Raw genomic sequence first — 18,275 nt, 5'->3', positions numbered from 1 at the left:
AAAGCATGGGTACATCTCAATCAGCTCTCTAGTTCAGTAGTCACTGCTCAGAGAGTCGGACATTTTTAGAGCTGTCTCAATCGCAAAATCAAAAAAAAAAAAAAAACATCCAGTGCACTGAAATGTTTCGCTCCTTAAAAAAATCCCACAATGCACAGCAAAACCAGGGAGCATCGTTGTTCACCATGTTCCCTTAACGTAAACATTGTCAAGTCTTCTGAAGTCATTCAAGTCATTAGAAGACGAGCACAAGTGTAAATATATAATGTCAAAGTCTTTTAATTTCTCTTCAAAAGATGTAATGTTTTTCATCCATAATTACAATGACGGGGAAACAATCTTTTTATTATTAGAGTTATTATTATTATTAGTGCATGTTCTTTATCAAACAAGCAATCAGTAATTTACATTTACTATCAAGTTTTTGAGTTTAAAGGTGCTGTAAGTGATTTTTTTTAATTAAGTGGCATGCAGAAAACGCCATTATTAACAGTCAGATATCACTGAAATAGGTGCCATGAGGCTCGGTAAACAGTGGGGAAAAAGAAGTCTGTTGGACCGGCTAAAATCGCTTACAGCACCTTTAAAGCTCAAAGGCTTGTGCACATTTTTAACATTCTTTACACTGAATTGGGGGGGTGGGGGGGAATGTACAAAATGGATTAAAGCTGCTGTGTGTAATTTTAATGGCACTAACAACAGCAAGCAGAATAGAAAAAAAAATGCAAAATTAAAATAAAATAAACTTTCTTAAAATAAAGTGTTGGATAGGATGCTAGCTAACATGTGATGCTTGTATTGTATCTATTCGTATGGGCCAAGATAAATGACACCTTACCATTTCGCCATCTCGTACCATTTATTATCATGAGACTATGTTAAAAGCATCTGAGGATTCAATTCCCTTATTTCCATGTTTTATTTAGTTTTAATGACTTGACTATTATTCATAAATACAGAAAACAGTACAAATAAAATGTAGGGGTGTGTCCAAACTGTTGACTGTAGTGTTATCTATATGTTAAACACAGACCACTCGTGTAGAGGATGTGAATGCAGCGTTTCCTCCTACACATCAGACACAAGAGAGAATCAACACATACTGGTGAGCAAAGAGACTTCACCGTGACAGAATACAGTCCACTAATAATCACACAGGCACACTGGGTAATGTATCGCCCTACGTACGCCCTCTCGTTCACCATACATGGGCACCCGCCTGTGCCAGACAGAGCAATACTGATGTTTGGCCAAGAGATTTTTGTAATGACTCAACAAAGACTTCCCATGGATGAAAAAAGCCAGACTCAACGTCCTCTTTAAAAGAGCCGCACAGAAGGCTTTTGGATCAGTGGGAAACTCTATAAAGGTTACGAAAATATCATTTCCAACCTCCTTCTATACCACTTACAGGTGCTGCTGGTACGGACTGTGTCTCTTTCACATCCAGGAAGTTTAAAAACCATAAAAACAGCCAGGAAAAAAAACTAACTGAATATTAATGAATCGACCAGACACGCTTCAATTCCACTGAACCATCCAAACACAAAGGCGAACTGAGCACACCGCTGAGGTGAACATTTCCTGAGAACTAAATACAGTCTGAAAGCATAATGAAAACACGGTAAACTTATGGAAGTTTAAATGAGTAGAATTTGCAACAACAAAGTTATATGCATCACAGAAAACCAAATGTTTACATTGTCAAAGCATTATAATAATACAAGATCAACAAATGCAAGGTTTAAATAGAGCGGCAAGCAACAATTAACAAGGTTCAAGCATTCAAGGGCCTTTAAGTGCATATGTAAAAGATATAAAGTATTAATAAGACGGCCTGTTAGCACCTGAAATAGAGATAAATGGCCATAATGTTCAGAACCATCAGGTTGAGGACCACAGAGATATGGCCTTTTTAACATTCCTGACTGTTATAGCGCCACCTATTGTCCGATCGCCACCCAATTTGGCACGCTTCTTCATAATGACATGTTACATACATGTACCAAATTTGATAAAAATTGGATTAATAATTTAGGAGTTATTGGCTTTTGGGCCATGCCCATATTTTTACATTACTCTGTTACACCCACGCCAAATAAGAAGTGTTAAACAAAATTTTTATAATTATTTATCTAGGCTGTCCACAGATTATTCCAGTACAGGTTTTGCTGATGTCGAATAAAAAGTAGGTTTTTTTAACCACCGCGTTTCGTTCTGATTGACCTTTGTTAACCTTGTCAAATAGCTGCTGAAAGTTGATTGTTCGATGGCGGCCATGTTTTTCAAGATATGCGACGGTCCTCATAAACCTTGATGGCACCTTGGACAAAGACAGTGCATGCAAAATTTCAAATCGATCGGAAAAACAGTTCCATAGTTTTATGTTTGACATTGGTATAGCGCCACCAAGTGGAAATTCTTCTCATGTGTCCTCGGATTGTTCCCGTGAGGCCATTTAAGTAAAAGTGGCCATGCCCAATTCTTACATTCTGACATGCCTTTGCCATGTCCAATCGAAAGTTATTCATATAGGGACTCCAGAGAATCTTTCTGCACTGGTTTGGTTCGAATCGGGCGAACGGCCTTGACTAGTTTGCAAAAGTAGATTTAGCAAAAACTCCAATGTGGCAGAAAAATGCTCATGACAGGAATTAAATCAGATATACGTTTTGTTTATGTTGAGCCAAGGATTCCAATGATATAAGGCACATGAGTCTGTGACATACAGTTCAGGAGTATTGGACCAAAACGTGTTTATAGCACACCCCATTAGTCGAGTCCATGTGCATGAGGACTACCAGTCCCCCATATTTCATGTCTCTAGGGCTTACGGTTTGGTCCGATATACTTTAACTGCTTTAAGAATTAATTTCATGCTTTATTCAATGGGATGGCATAACATGAAGCATCTAAACTATGAAACAGAAGTACAGTTATAGCATTCAGACAAGCCGTTAGATTATAACGGTACACTATTGTTTTGTCTTTAATTTGCTCATTTACAATCATGCTAGTAAAAACCCATCTGCCAAACACCAGCTCACATCCATCTCTCCTCAAACACACACACGCCTATTTCCTAATGCGAGTACATCGCTTTTGCTTCTTGTTTTATGCCGCATGTTTACATTCCTGAGAAAAGACAAGTTCAATCCTGCGCGCAGTTCTGCTTCTCCAACAAACGGCCGTCATACGTGAATCCTGCAGCGCAGAGAAGACTCAGACATGCCTCAAATTAGAGAAAACTTACAGCATTTATTACCAGTGTGAATTTACCAACATTACATCACAGGCGAGATGAATTTAATCAACATCTACAGTTACTGTAACAGTGATGTCGAGTTACTCTTCACTTCTAACTGTTGTTCAATCGGCTGGTCAAATATACAACAGTACGCAAATCATCATAAACAAGTGACTATCCTATAGGACCTACCCCCTCCTCACACACACAAACACACACCGCCACAGAACTTAATCTTATTACAATATATAAGTCACCAGTATTTAGCTATGCATTTTGAGCAATTTTACTGTCAAAAATGAAAGATAAAAACAACATAAAAAAATATATAAATCAAAACGTGTCGATCAATGTAAACAAAAGCATTATTTTGCAATTCTATAACAATTTTGCACTTCTGTTTTTGCCGTTCTAAGCAAAACAACTCACATTTTACATATTATAATAGAAAATTGAAAATTCATATTATGCGCATGTCAGAAAATGTCAGCCAAACCACAGAAAAATACATTTTTACCAAAGGAAAATAACCTCCTTTTAAATTGTTAACTTAAGTCTATATTTTACTTTACATTACTCACAGAAAAAAAAAATGATTATTAACTTTGCACAACGCTATAAATGTACGTAATTATATATAAACCTTATGACCGGTATGCTGATGGTTTTAACCCTGAATATACATGGTGGCCACTATGTTTGATTGCTCATATCTTAAAAATGCATAAATGCATTTGCACGATTTTTGGCATACTTCTACGACTTTTTGTAAACAACAAAATGACGTCACTGTGACATCAGCATGAGCAACAGCTTGCTACGAATAAACAAATAAGTAAATCATTTGGCCCCCATAAAAAAAGCAGGGCATCATGGCGAAAGAGAAGCACTTAAGTTTGCTGCCATTGAAAACCTTTTAAACAATTTACTTACTTATTTATTCGTAGCAAGTTGTTGCTCACGATGACGTCAGAGTGCCGTCATTTTGTTGTTTACAAAATGTCGTAGAAGTACGCCAAAAATCGTGCAAATGCATTTATGCATTTTTAAGATATGAGCAATCAAACATATTGGCCACCCTGTACAGTATATAACCCAAATATAAGATGTAGACTAATAACAACAACCGCGATAATAATCTACACTGGTTTTGACAAACAAGAAAAATTTAAGCACAAGGAACACATTTCTTGGCGAATAAACACAACACGACGTCTTGTGCAACTGTTGCACACGCAGTCTGAAACACGCAAGTGTGCGCGAGTCTTGAAGTCATTCCAGTCCCTTCATTTGTGCTCCTGTGACAGAAAAAGTGCAGATCACACCCGTTACTCATTCTGGTTTCTCTTCATGTCATGTGGGATTTTAAAATACACATTAAAACCTCTTTCTAAAATTCAGTTCTAGTGATGTTTGATATCAGGACACAAAACACACATCAGATATTTCATATGTTCTTTACAGAGATTACTAAAAACACTACGAGCATAATTAAGTGTTTATTTATGGATAATTATTTATTTACATGTTATTTTACTTTTTGCATTGCTTTGAGAACATGTTAAGATTCTTGAGGAAATTTAATAATAATTATTAATTATTGTCAGCTTGCAAATAAAGAGAAAATCATATAAGATGAAGAAGTTTTCATTTATAAAGTATTTAATTCACTGACTGGATTACTCAAAATTACACATTGTGACATGCTTTAATGCAGTTTGCTGTCTGCAGATATCTGAGACGTAAGTGTTGCCATCGTCACACACGATAACAGGTATCTGACTCACTGCCTTATCTGACCACTGGATCATAAAACATTTCTATAATGATTTCATGAATGTAAAACCAACTGAACAAGCCCAAAACATGTTGTTCATTAATTGCATGCTGTATGTGTGCAAACAGCAGTTCAAAAGATTAATACAAGTTTCACATGTTTCTGCATACTGAATAATGGCATGTGTGTTGAGTTGACATATCACAAAGAAACATCTCTGTTGAAAATAAACTAGAGTCAAAACCACAAGATCTGGGCGTTTAGCTACGGGCCACAGCATTGAAAGAAACAGCCCTCAATAAACCCTCTTACTGCTTTACTCTAGTTTTATACAGCGGCACATCACGCTGCAGAAAATAAAAGAAACCGACAGACTATGGCTGATTCCCTCTGCACATAAACATCATGTTGTTGAGTGGATCACTTGTGTTTGATAGTAAGCACTACATTAATGAAAGCGTTCATATAGTAATAGAAATGCTTGACTTAAAGATTAGAGATGCACTGATCCTGGATCAGGTACTGGACAAACGAAACCCATCCAAATCTGTGCATTTTAGTCATTACTGTCAAGCTCCAAAAACGTCTATTGGCAGATACCCAGAGTACAAGTCTCTAAATCGTTATCGGGAGAGAATCGTGGAATGGTGTATCGTTAGTTCGTATAGGCTATACAGCCAACATGCTTATGAAATTAGTTTTACAGCATTACGTTTCCTGCTGGAATTAAAGCCCTCTTGATAAAGTGACTAATAGGAAAACAAACCACACACTCTCCATCAGCTGTGATGTGCCTTCAGAATTTCCTCTTAATTGACAAATGGAAATAGACACGCCCACATTTCCCTCTGCCGCTGTTCCCTCACTAGACACTGCCACTTTATGTTTATGGTGCGGATCATGATCATTTTAAATGTGTGTAGTGTGTAGAGATGATGAGAGATTATTATTTGAGAAGTAGGCCTGTCACAATTATTAAATAATTGTCTGATCGCTGTTATCTGATCTACTGATTATTGTGCACATCGCATATTAATGGCCTAATAATAGAATTTTAAGCGAATATATAAATGCCATCAACGGTGTGTTTTGTGTGTCATTCAGTTGAACTCGGAGCGTCGCTGAGCCGCACCGCGGATGTCAACCAGAGCAGTTCCTGTCCGGAAAAGCGCGTGAAGAGATTCTCAAGCGCTCTGATGCGAGCGCGCCGTCACCACAGGCTCAAGCCAAACTCCCGCGAAAACAAAAACTTTAAATGATCGTGTAATGGCAAATGTGGTCATAATGGGTTCATAAATGCAGTGGGGTTTTTTGTGTTTTCTTTTTTTTAATGTTCTCCCATTTTCTTCCCAATTTGGCATGCATAATTCCCAATGCGCTCTAAGTCCTCGTGGTGGCGTAGTGACTCGCCTCAATCCGGGTGGCGGAGGACGAATCTCAGTTGCCTCCGCGTCTGAGACCGTCAATCTGCGCATCTTATCATGTGACTTGTTGAGCGCGTTACCGTGGAGACGTAGCGCATGTGTCGACATCACTGTAGTCCTTCTTTCAAAACACTTAAGTGTCACCTCAGTCAGCACTTACGAATCAGTCTTAGACTTTGCTGAAAGTTGCTTTTAGCGTCTTTTTAAACAGCTCCTACTCTTACACAAGTCTTACTCTTTGCTAAGAATTTTTTGACACTTAAGTCGAAGACTAAGACAATTCTTAAGAGCATTTCTGAGAAGTTTTATACATACAGCCCCTGATTTTTTAAATAAGCTGATTTTTGGGGGCCTGGGTATCTCAGCGAGTATTGACACTGACTACTACCCCTGGAGTCGCGAGTTTGAATCCAGGGCGTGCTGAGTGAATCCAACCAGGTCTCCTAAGCAACCAAATTGGCCCGGTTGCTAGGGAGGGTAGAGTCACATGGGGTAACCTCTTCGTGGTCGCGATTAGTGGTTCTCGCTCTCAATGGGGCGTGTGGTAAGTTGTGCGTGGATCGTGGAGAGTAGCATGAGCCTCCACATACTGTGAGTCTCCGCGGTGTCATGCACAACGAGTCACGTGATAAGATGCACAGATTGACGGTCTCAGAAGCGGAGGCAACTTAGACTTGTCAAGGTGAGTAACCGTGCCACCATGAGGACATACTAAGTAGTGAGAATTAGGCATTCCAAATTGGGAGAAAAGAAAAAATTTATAATAAAAAATAAATAAAATAAGCAGATTTTTTGGAGTAATCAGCATATTGGTGTGCATGTAAACGGTCTTATGGAAACATTAAAAAATTGCCATCTCGACAAGTGTCACGACAGCTTGGGACGTCAGTGATGTCAAATGCCATTGGCTCTCGCGTGTCATGTGACTGATTGTGACATTTTAATATTTGGATGTATATTTTTGAATGAGATGTGACTGCCTTCACGAAGAGGAAGATATTCAGTGATTAAAACCTTCAGTTTCACTCTGTTCAACACACGGCGCTATCGTGTGTCTCTGGAGGACTTTGAATGCAGTTACAGTTTTGTCGTGCTTTGTCATATTTTGGAATAAATGACAGTAAATGTACTTTTTCTGCTTTTTATGTCTTTTACATTGTTGAGAGTTGGTTAGGTTTACGCCAGGGGCGCAACTTGATCTGCATATTACAACCGCTTTGAATCCCATCAGAATTTAGATTCAGTTTTATAATCTTTCCAAATTTATCCCCTGCTTTTCAACATCTCATATGGAGTCATGCAGGGTTTGCAGGAGCACAAAAATAATCTTTAGCAGAATCTTTAAGATTGCATCACATCATGACACATATACTGACACCCTCTGCATCAATCAATAAAACTCACTCCGCCTGAATGACCCTTGTATCTCAACAGCGTAACATGACACTCTCAAGACAGTTTGCAGCTATATGATCACTAAAGTTGCTGTCACACTAGACCAGTGCTGCCATTCCCTATACGCATATTACTCAGTCTGTGTAGGGCACCAACTCCCTCGGGGGGGGGGGGGGGGGGGGGGCACCCTCTTACCCACCAGCTGGCCTTACCCGCATGTTATACCTTATTCAAGGACCCAAAAGCAGTCGCTAAACACAAACGATCGCCTCACGCTCACACCACGCATCTGGCCAGCGGCGGCCCTGCACTTGACTTACTACTACACTTATCGTGTTCCATTCATACATATGAATGCAGGAGAGCAGGTACACAAGCATGTAAAGATATTACGAAATTTCACCTTTCGACGCAAACTAAAGTTCAATCCTAACCTGTGATATTGTGTAAGTTGTAGCAGATAGTACAGCTGCAGCACACACGTGAACTCCTTCAGTTCTGTTTCAATAGCATCTTATGATGAGAGAATGATCAGAATCTACACAGACAACAACAGAAAGGACAACAGAGCTCGCATTTGGAGACATCACATTTTTGGTCACAACATAGGCTAATTATTTGATGACTTTACTATTATTTAAAAATGTAGAAAACAGTAATAGTATTATGAGTAGGAGTTTCCAAACTTTTCACTGGCATTGTACATGCGTTTAAGGTATTTAAAAAAATACCACGGTACTATCATGGTACATGTCCAAAAAAACAGGGTATTATCATGGTATACCCACCCCCTCCACACACCCCATCATATTACTATTTTTAGTTAAAACTGTCATAGTTAAAACTGTTACATTTTTTGAAGAAAACTTATATGGTGCAAAACTCACCAAGCTTCCACAGCAGTTAGAAATAAAATCATCATTATTTATTTATTTATTTTTTATCCCCTTTTCTCCTGATTTGGAATGCCCATTCCCACTATTAGTAGGTCCTTATGGTGGCACGGTTACTCACCTCGACAAGTCTCAGTTGCCTCCACTTCTGAGACCGTCAATCCGTGCATCTTATCACGTGACTCGTTGTGCATGACACCGCGGAGACTCACAGCATGTGGAGGCTCATGCTACTCTCCACGATCCACGCACAACTTACCACACGCCCCATTGAGCGAGAACCACTAATCACGACCACGAGGAGGTTACCCCATGTGACTCTACCCTCCCTAGCAACCGGGCCAATTTGGTTGCTTAGGAGACCTGGCTGGAGTCACTCAGCACACCCTGGATTCAAACTCACGACTCCAGGGGTGATAGTCAGCGTCAATACTCGCTGAGATACCCAGGTAAAATCATCATTATTAATAACACTGATATAGATATTTTTTTTGTAGTCTACTGAAAATACAGCTTTAGTATGTCTGAGAATATAACACCACACTGCACAGGCAGAAACAACTAATGAGCTATCAAGAGACAGTGAAAGAGGGAATGAAGATCTGCCCCGGTTCTCTAAAAACAGGTTAACCTGGGCTGAAATACAGAGCAAGCGGCACAACCTGTTTTCAGAGTAACCATGGAGGCAACTAATCAAAAACAAGTGACATACCTTAATGCCACGTTTCTCCAGGCCATGAAATCCTTTTTTTGCTATGGTCTAATATATATGCTCTGTTTGACACGTCCCTCGTTTTTATAAAAAAGGGCAGTTTCAGTAAGGCAGTCCATTAATGCTAAAATACACATAGTTTAAAAGTATAGCTACAAGATGTAAACATTATGCATGTTAACATGAGTTTAGTGTGATAATATCACTTGCAGGGTTTACCAGCGTGGTGTCACGGCAACAAAGTTGTAATACTGGAAATAATTGTAAACAGATAAAGAATTTTTATATAGTATATACTGTATACGTATACACTACTGTTCAAAAGTTTAGGGTCACTTACTCATTCTTTATTTAATTTTTTTTTTTTTTTTTTTCACATTTTAGAATAATAGTAAAGTCATCAAAACTATGAGAAACATTTCAGACCCCAAACTTTTGAACGGTAGTATATATCTATATATATCTATATATATATATATATGTAAGACATTTTTCGTGGAAATGCTGTTTTTTTGGAGCTTAACTTGTATTGAACTCAGAATATTCCTTTAAGGCAAGTGTTTTTAAACTGGGGTCCGGGGACCCCCAGGGGGCCGTGAGGGGCTGCTATTGGGTCCGTGAAAAATTTCAGGGATAAACAAAAAAAATAAAAATGTATTAAAAAAATAAATAATAATAAATTAAAAAAAAAGTTAACTTATTGAATTTGGCATGAATACTTTTTCCACACGCATTCTAAAGATTGTCGGAAATAATGAGATTCATCCTGATTATTTTATTCAATTGACAGACATATTTTCTCCTCACCACTGTTGTAAGATAATATTCTCTGTAAAGCTGCTTTGGGATGATTTCTTTATTTCTTTATATGTGAAAAGCGCTATACAAATAAATTTGCATTGAACTGAACATTTTTTCCTGAGGTTTATACACTGAACATTAATTATGGGTACAAATAAATAAATAAATATTAAATGTTATGAATTATTTTAGCTTTAGTACAGTGATATAAACAGAAATTATTTAATTTTGCAAATAACATGCTGTCTTTATGCTTACTGCACCCCGGTGTCCTGGCCAAATTCCCCCCAGTGGCCCTTATCCAGGGCTGGATTGGTAATCTGGCATACCGGGCATTTTCCCGGTGGGCCGATGCACTTTGGGGCCGATCAGGGGTGGACTGGCCATCGGGAGAACTGGGCCGGCCGCGAATCGGGCCGAATGGGCAGCGATAAGCTGAAATGAGCCGCCGCATTATGCAGAACGGGCCATAAAACGACGCCGCGATATGCCGAAGGGGGCAGCGACCCCCCCCCCCCCCCAACAAGTATAAGGACAGCGACACCACCCCCCACTCAACAACTTTTGGGCCAGTTTCTATGTAAAATCCCAGGCCGATTTCTCTTCCCAGTCCACCCCTGCCCTTATCAATCATGGCTTCCTAATAATCCCCATCCATTAATTGGCTCTATAACTCTACTCTCTCCTCTCCACCAATAGCTGGTGTGTGGTGAGTAGAGCTGCTGCCAGGGGCGAAGGAGTTCCCTACCTGCCGCCGAAGCTGTCCTGTATGCACTTATGTTTGTGTGTCTTTGTGTTTAAATTTATTAAAAATATTACTTTGATGCTTCGTCCGGTTCCCGCCGCCTCCTTTCCACTGAACAGTGAATTATGCCTTTATCATCCATGTTGGGTGATCCACTAAGACACAGAGACATCTTGCTCTCTTATACTAAAAAACAGACGTTCTTACGCAGGATTCAACTAAGGCTGTAAATGTACAGAAAGCCTGCTATTGTTCCAGACGGAGGAGTTTGTGATTTATCAACGTTTCTAACATGATAGTTTCCCATCATCCCCTACTCAAACTGGCACTGGATCCAGAATACTTTACAGCTGATGGTAATGCCCACTGAATCAGATCTCACACTATCCTGGCACTGTTTGCCCATCACATATTAAAACCACATTTATGGGCGTAGTCTCAACACCTGTGAGGTCCACCTGGACTTCATCCATATCAGCTGATTTCCATAAAGGAAAGTCAATTACAGATCCTGAAGAGCATGAAATCCTATCGCTCCGTTATTGCATCCGGCTGGCTTTTATGCCTCTCGTTTTCCAAGAAACACTCCAATAACATCTCACCAGGAGGAAACTAGAGAAAAATGTATACAGTAGACAAATTCAACCGTTTTATAACATCTCATCTTGTGATTGCTCACAAAGGCTGCATTTACTTCATATAATTTGGAAAATATTTGTGCTGCACAAAAGACCCATTCAGTGACGAGACCCGTCGTCTCAACATGTTAAATATTTAGGTGTAATTGTGCATTCAAGGCTCTATAATTGGTGTGCTGGTTTTGGACGAGCTCTCTAGTTAAACAACCAAAAAGTTCAGCGGTTATGAAAGGCTAACTCTAAATATAGCAGGAGATAGTTCTTCTTCAGATACATAAAAAAAATAGTAAGTGCTCTTCTGAATGAAATAAACAGTTCCACCAATGACTTTTCACATCGTGTCAGAAAATGACCGCACACTTTAAAACCAGCGTAAACTACACACACACATAAATCAGGAATGACAGCCCAAGACGTGTTTGTCATCGGGTACAAACACTGTTACGTTTAACTAGCATTAAACTCTCTTTAATAGCTTCTTTTGACAATTCAAACATTCAAGTATCTAAGTTAAGCTCAATGAATGGCATAAGGTTTGTTACAACAAAAATAATTTCAATTTGCGAGCCGAAGACCAAAACATTGTTTTTCCAGTGAGACACTTACAATGGAAGTCAATGGGGTCAATCCGTGAAGGTTAAAATACTCACTGTTTCAAAAGTATAGACACAAGACATAAACAATATGTGTGTTAACATGATTTTACTGTGATTAAATCACTTAATAACCGCATCTGTGGAAAGTTACAGCCAATTTTACAACTACGTTGCCATGACGACGAAATGCCGTAAAACCCTGTATTCCCTTTATTTACACAGATGTGGTTAGTAAGTGATTTTATAACACTAAAACCATGTTAACATGTACAATATTTACATCTCGTGTCTATACTTTTGAAACTTTTGAGTATTTTAACGTTTACGGATTGACCCCATTGACTTCCATTGTAAGTGTCTCACAGGAATCGCTTTTTTTTTAATAAACGCAAGACGATTCGAAATTATTCTTGTGACAATCAGCACTTGTATTTGAAGCAGGAACAATCCTTTAATGCCTTAAATATCTCGGGTTACACACTGTGTGCCTTACTATTGTTTATTCAAAGGAAATCATTTGCTTAAACCTGAGATTTAAATTCTGATCTACCACTAGTTTGCATTATAATTTGCATAGAGTGCAAATACAGATAACCTGCTTTTATTGAGGTTTCTGCTAACCCAATGAGGCAGGAGTGATTCTGTGTTTATCTAGTAAAGCAGCTTTCAAACATGAGAAAGTAGCTATTGTCCAAGCAGAATATAATGCACTTAATTTAAATATAATTTACTTTTATGCTTGTATAATTTCGAATCAACTAATAATGCCTAGTGTACACTACACGACTCAAACCCGTCTCCTCTGATGTTTTGAGTCGGCGACTGGTCTACGATGAGAAGTCTCGGATCTCACAACGAAAGGTCTTGTTGTGTGCGCACTACTGCGACAGGCCGAGACGAGTCCCAGACGCTACGACGGTTTTCAGAACTGCTTGATCTCTAAATGTCTTGTCATCAGGTGTGCGCACTGTCCCGACGAGCGAAAGAACGACAATGAGCCACGGCCAATTAAATAAAGAATATGAATCAGAAATTCATACATGTGATTTTAAATATGTAGGTTTTGCATGTGCAGAACTTAATCACATTTAATCACACGTTTTCTGTAATTCCAAAAGCTTTTTGTGATATTTGCAATGTAAACAATCATTTCTGACTTCTACATTTTTAATTGCCTAAAAGACAAGTAGCAGCAGGCGTTTAGAAAAAAAGTTTAGGAGAAAATCTGTTGATATTTCTCACTTCGCGCTGATAGTTTTGCATGAATGCATCACTTCCGGTCGGGCGGTCGTATATCACACGAGCTGAAATATTTAAATGCAGCCGAGGCTCAAATCGGATCCAAAAAATTTGCATCAGGAGACGGTTGGAACCTCACGCAGCCCCAGTGCGACTCTCCATTGGAAATGAATGACTTCCGGTCTATCGTCTGTCGTTTGTCGGATGCAGTGAAAAGGTGGCTGTAACGGGCCGTTTTTTTGACGGTTCCGTGATTTCAAGGGAATAAGCGTATGATCGGAAATTGAAAAAAGTGAATGCATGAACATATACAATAGGAACACAGATATGAGCAGCATGCACATTAGAAGCTCAGTTACAGGTGCTGCATTAAAGTAACTCAAAATTCTGCTCTAAACGGCATTTTGGGGAATTTTGTTTTGTTTTGTTTTTTTCTCCCCAATTTGGAATGCCCAATTCCCAATGCGCTCTAAATCCTCGTGGTGGTGTAGTGACTCGCCTCAATCCGGGTGGCGGAGGACGAATCTCAGTTGCCTCCGCGTCTGAGACCGTCAATCCGCGCATCTTATCACGTGACTTGTTGAGCGCGTCACCGCAGAGATGTAGCCCATGAGGAGGCTTCACACTATTCTCCATGGCATCCACGCACAACTCACCACACGCCCCACCGAGAGCGAGAACCACATTATAGTGACCACGAGGAGGTTACCCCATGTGACTCTACCCTCCCTAGCAACCGGGCCAATTTGGTTGCTTAGGAGACCTGGCTGGAGTCACTATTTTGGGGAATATTATGATCGGATCAGCCAAAACTCATCTTAATACCGATGTACACATGGCCTCATTCTGGGTCGAATAGTCGTGTAGTTGATACACTACAGTCCTGAAGTGTTTGCACCAGCATAGGGGTGGGTGATATACCAGTAGAAATTTGCCAACCGGTACACATTTTGGATTATCGTCTCTATCGCGGTAACGCAAAATTGGCACATGAGAAATGTGTACAGCACATAACACACACGCGTTACACACTCAGTGGAGGAAGGCGGAGCGACTGCTCGTTCCTCAAATTCATTTGAGTGAGAAGATAAGAGATGATTATGAAGGAAAAAGTACGTCCTCCGTTGTGTGGAATTGGGTTGTTTTTAGAAATCGTGACACCGAACAGAAAACAGCGATTTGTAAGGTTTGTACATTGTGTATGTCGATATATATCCATGTGCACGTATATATCAGTGCACAGGACTTCACGTGAGACTGATAGAAATAATGAAACATGCACGTGTCATTAGATGAAAAGCTCGTCTAGAACGTGAGAAAAAAATGACACTGAATCCGCTTCTGAAGCATGAAATTTCACTTGAGCTCCCGTCAAAGCAAATTCAGTGACATTCATCCCGCGCCACAAACACGCCTCCCATCCAAACACACGCAGCGGTGTCTTGTGCAAGTGTTGCACACGCAGTCTGAAACACGCAAGTGTGCGCGAGTCTTGAAGTCATTCCAGTCCCTTCATTTGTGCTCCTGTGACAGAAAAAGTGCAGATCACACCCGTTACTCATTCTGGTTTCTCTTCATGTCATGTGGGATTTTAAAATACACATTAAAACCTCTTTCTAAAATTCAGTTCCAGTGATGTTTGATATCAGGACACAAAACACACATCAGATATTTCATATGTTCTTTACAGAGATTACTAAAAACACTACGAGCATAATTAAGTGTTTATTTATGGATAATTATTTATTTATATGTTATTTTACTTTTTGCATTGCTTTGAGAACATGTTAAGATTCTTGAGGAAATGTAATATTATTATTATTATTATTATTATTATTATTATAAAAAGAAGAAAATTGGTGCACATCATCAGACCGAAATGTGGCATTTATTTATTTATTTATTTTTTACTATGTTTGTCAAGTTCAAAATAAAGAGAAAATTATATAAGATGAAGAAGTTTTCATTTATAAAGTATTTAATTCACTGACTGGATTACTCAAAATTACACATTGCGACATGCTTTAATATATAATACAATTTTATTGATTTTTCAGAAAAATTTAACTATATATTGTGATATATATCGTAATCGTGATATAAAATTACTCATATCCTGATATAGGATTTTGGTCATATCGCCCACCCCTATAGCTAGCATGACGGACTGTGAGTCGCAGGACGCCGACTGCAAGTCGTGTAGTGTACACTTGGTTTAAGAGCATCCTTTTGAACTTTGTGACCTGACTGGTCAATTGTAACATTTTCATGTTAGTTTCTTCTTAAAGGAATATTCCGGGTTCAGCACAAGTTCAGCTCAATCGACAGCATTTGTGTCATAATGTTGATTACCACAAAAATTTATTTCGACTCGCTCCTCCTTTTCTTTAAATGTGTGTTCCAGTGAGACACTCACAATGGAAGTCAATGGGGTGAATATTTGGAGGGTTTAAACACAGCAATGTGAAGCTTCACATTGATAAAAAAGCATGTACATTCATTATTCTCTTATAAAGTTGTTAAAATTGTCGTTTTTGTGCCAGGCTACTAAATTACCAGGATTACAGGCATTTCGTCGTCATGGCAACGAAGTTGTAAAATTGTCTGTAACTTTCCACAGATGTGGTTAGTAAGTGATTTTATGACAGTAAAATCATGTTAACGCACATATTGTTTATGTCTTGAGTCTATAGTTTTAAAACAGTGAGTATTTGAATGTTTGACCCCATTGACTTCCATTGTAAGTGTCTCACTGGAACACAGATTTAACAAAAATTATGACACAGATGCTGTCGATTGAGTTTAACTTGTGTTAAGGAATATTCCATTAATGAGTATGTGAACATAAACGCAAATTAAAGCCTGAAACACCATGATATACAGAATACTGCACATTAACAAGTAACAACTTATGTGTCTGGATGGCTGAAGCATGCAACTAATAATCTTCACACCAAACCAATACATCCACAACCAATCAATCAATCAATAAAACTGATCAGGACAACATCCTAAAAAGCTGATAATTGAAAGGTTGTAGGTTCAAACACCAGCCTACAGGTTAAAGATCAGTTCCCTTTTGCAACAACCCCTTTAAGTAATAAAAACCTTTTAATAATAATAATAATAATAATAATAACTGTGTGTATATCACAAAAGGGGTTCTTAATTTAAGGGGTTTGTTGCAACTGGTTGCCAGACTGGAGACAGGTTCGAATCCCACCATCATTGATCAACACATGCACTTCAAATGAAGAAACCCCCTTTAATAAGTGTACTGTGAGTCACTTTGAATAAAGGCATATGTTAAGTGATTAATTAGTAATAAAAAGGCGTTTCATTTCGACTTACATCTTCAAACAGCGATCCAACGTTGGCCGTCACCAGCAATATTCCCGTCCCCGCCATCATTAATTATTGCACTGCACTTATGAACTAATCTCGGCCGTTTCTGGAGTGAACGGTGATGTAGAGTCGGGTGATAGCGGTTCTTCACGTCAAACGCCGCGGGTTCGAGTCTCGATCAGCTGGGCTCGTGCATACTCGTGAGCATCTAGTACGCAAAAGCAGAGCGCAGTCCGTACTCAAAGCGTCTCGCTTTACTTTTCCACCGTCTCGGCCATGATTTTTAAAAGTTGCCCTGTTTAATCCTGTGGCTCATTTCAGCGCGGAGCGTGTCTCCCTTGCGATGGGTGCGGGAAATAAGCGCATTGCTCGGGTTTGTTTAGGGAGGACACACTGCTGCTGGAGTGAGTCCCCGTACTGCTGTGACGTCACTGAGCCAATGGAAAGAGGCTCTTAAAGGGGCAACGCGTTTTGTGTGTCGCCGCTTTAAGAGCTGCATGATTCCTTTGGCTCAGTGTGTCAGGACAGTAAGGGATTTAAACCGGCAACGCGATTTGTGTGTTGCCCCTTTAAGAGCTGCATCTGAAGACCTGAAAAGTTTTGTGCGTGTCAATAACATGCATTTGTGGATTTTGTGCATTTTTATGATTTGATGCGTGGAAGTCTGCTTTGGTGCAATGTATACTGTATCTCTGTGCATATTGCAGAACTATGTATATTGTGCATTGTATTTTCTTTCACTTTATTTATGTTGCCTACTGTTTTATATACTGTATCTGTTCTGTATCTCTCTATTTGGCTGTCTATGTCTGTCTGTCAGGTTGTTCTTGTGTTTTTTCAGTTTTAAAGTGCTTTATTGGCATGAAAAATAATTTATTCATAGTCTTTTGCATTTTAGCTGTGGTGCAATTCACATAAAATGTATACAGAGTAATTAATAAAAAAAAAGAGTTCAAGTGAATAGCATTAAAGTCTGTTTAATCATATGTTATCCAATGCACAAAAATGAACTGTTTAGGAATCTTTTTGCTGTCTTAGTGAGACATGTTGTCATTTGTTTCCTGTTTCATGTGTATGAAATGAATAAGTCTGAAGCTGTTTATCTTGAAAGCAGCATACAAAAACACAAATAATGAAACACGGCACACAGGCAGCAATGTATGTTAAACCTTAAACAAGGTTTAAAAATGACTGTCATCGGGGGCCTGGGTATCTCAGCGAGTACTGACGCTGACTATCACACCAGGGTGTGCTGAGTGACTCCAGCCAGGTCTCCTAAGCAACCAGATTGGCCCGGTTGCTAGGGAGGGTAGAGTCACATGGGGTAACCTCCTCGTGGTCGTGATTAGTGGTTCTCACTCTCAATGGGGCGTGTGGTAAGTTGTGTGTGGATCGTGGAGAGTAGCATGAGTCTCCACATGCTGTGAGTCTCCGCGGTGTCATGCACAACGAGTCACGTGATA

At 39.2% G+C, this 18,275-nt stretch overlaps 2 protein-coding genes across 2 annotated transcripts in view; both read right to left on the bottom strand.

Annotated features, from left to right (window-relative positions):
* LOC127411960 (inositol polyphosphate-5-phosphatase A-like) overlaps window positions 1–17,221 on the bottom strand; it is a 229,095-nt gene extending 211,874 nt beyond the window's left edge. Inside the window, exon 1 of the mRNA XM_051647929.1 lies at window positions 16,819–17,221. Within this exon, the coding sequence (XP_051503889.1) occupies window positions 16,819–16,878 (60 nt within the window). The 5' untranslated portion in view covers window positions 16,879–17,221. The remainder of the gene's footprint in view (window positions 1–16,818) is intronic.
* Window positions 1–18,275, bottom strand: part of LOC127411940 (serum response factor-like) — an 896,621-nt gene that overhangs the window by 502,558 nt on the left and 375,788 nt on the right. The gene's annotated exons all lie outside the window — the stretch shown is intronic.

This window comes from Myxocyprinus asiaticus, chromosome 21, assembly GCF_019703515.2.
Source record: "Myxocyprinus asiaticus isolate MX2 ecotype Aquarium Trade chromosome 21, UBuf_Myxa_2, whole genome shotgun sequence".
Lineage (NCBI taxonomy): Eukaryota > Metazoa > Chordata > Actinopteri > Cypriniformes > Catostomidae > Myxocyprinus > Myxocyprinus asiaticus.
The sequence above is the reverse complement of the archived record's forward strand: the minus strand, read 5'-3'. Positions and strand labels throughout refer to the sequence as shown.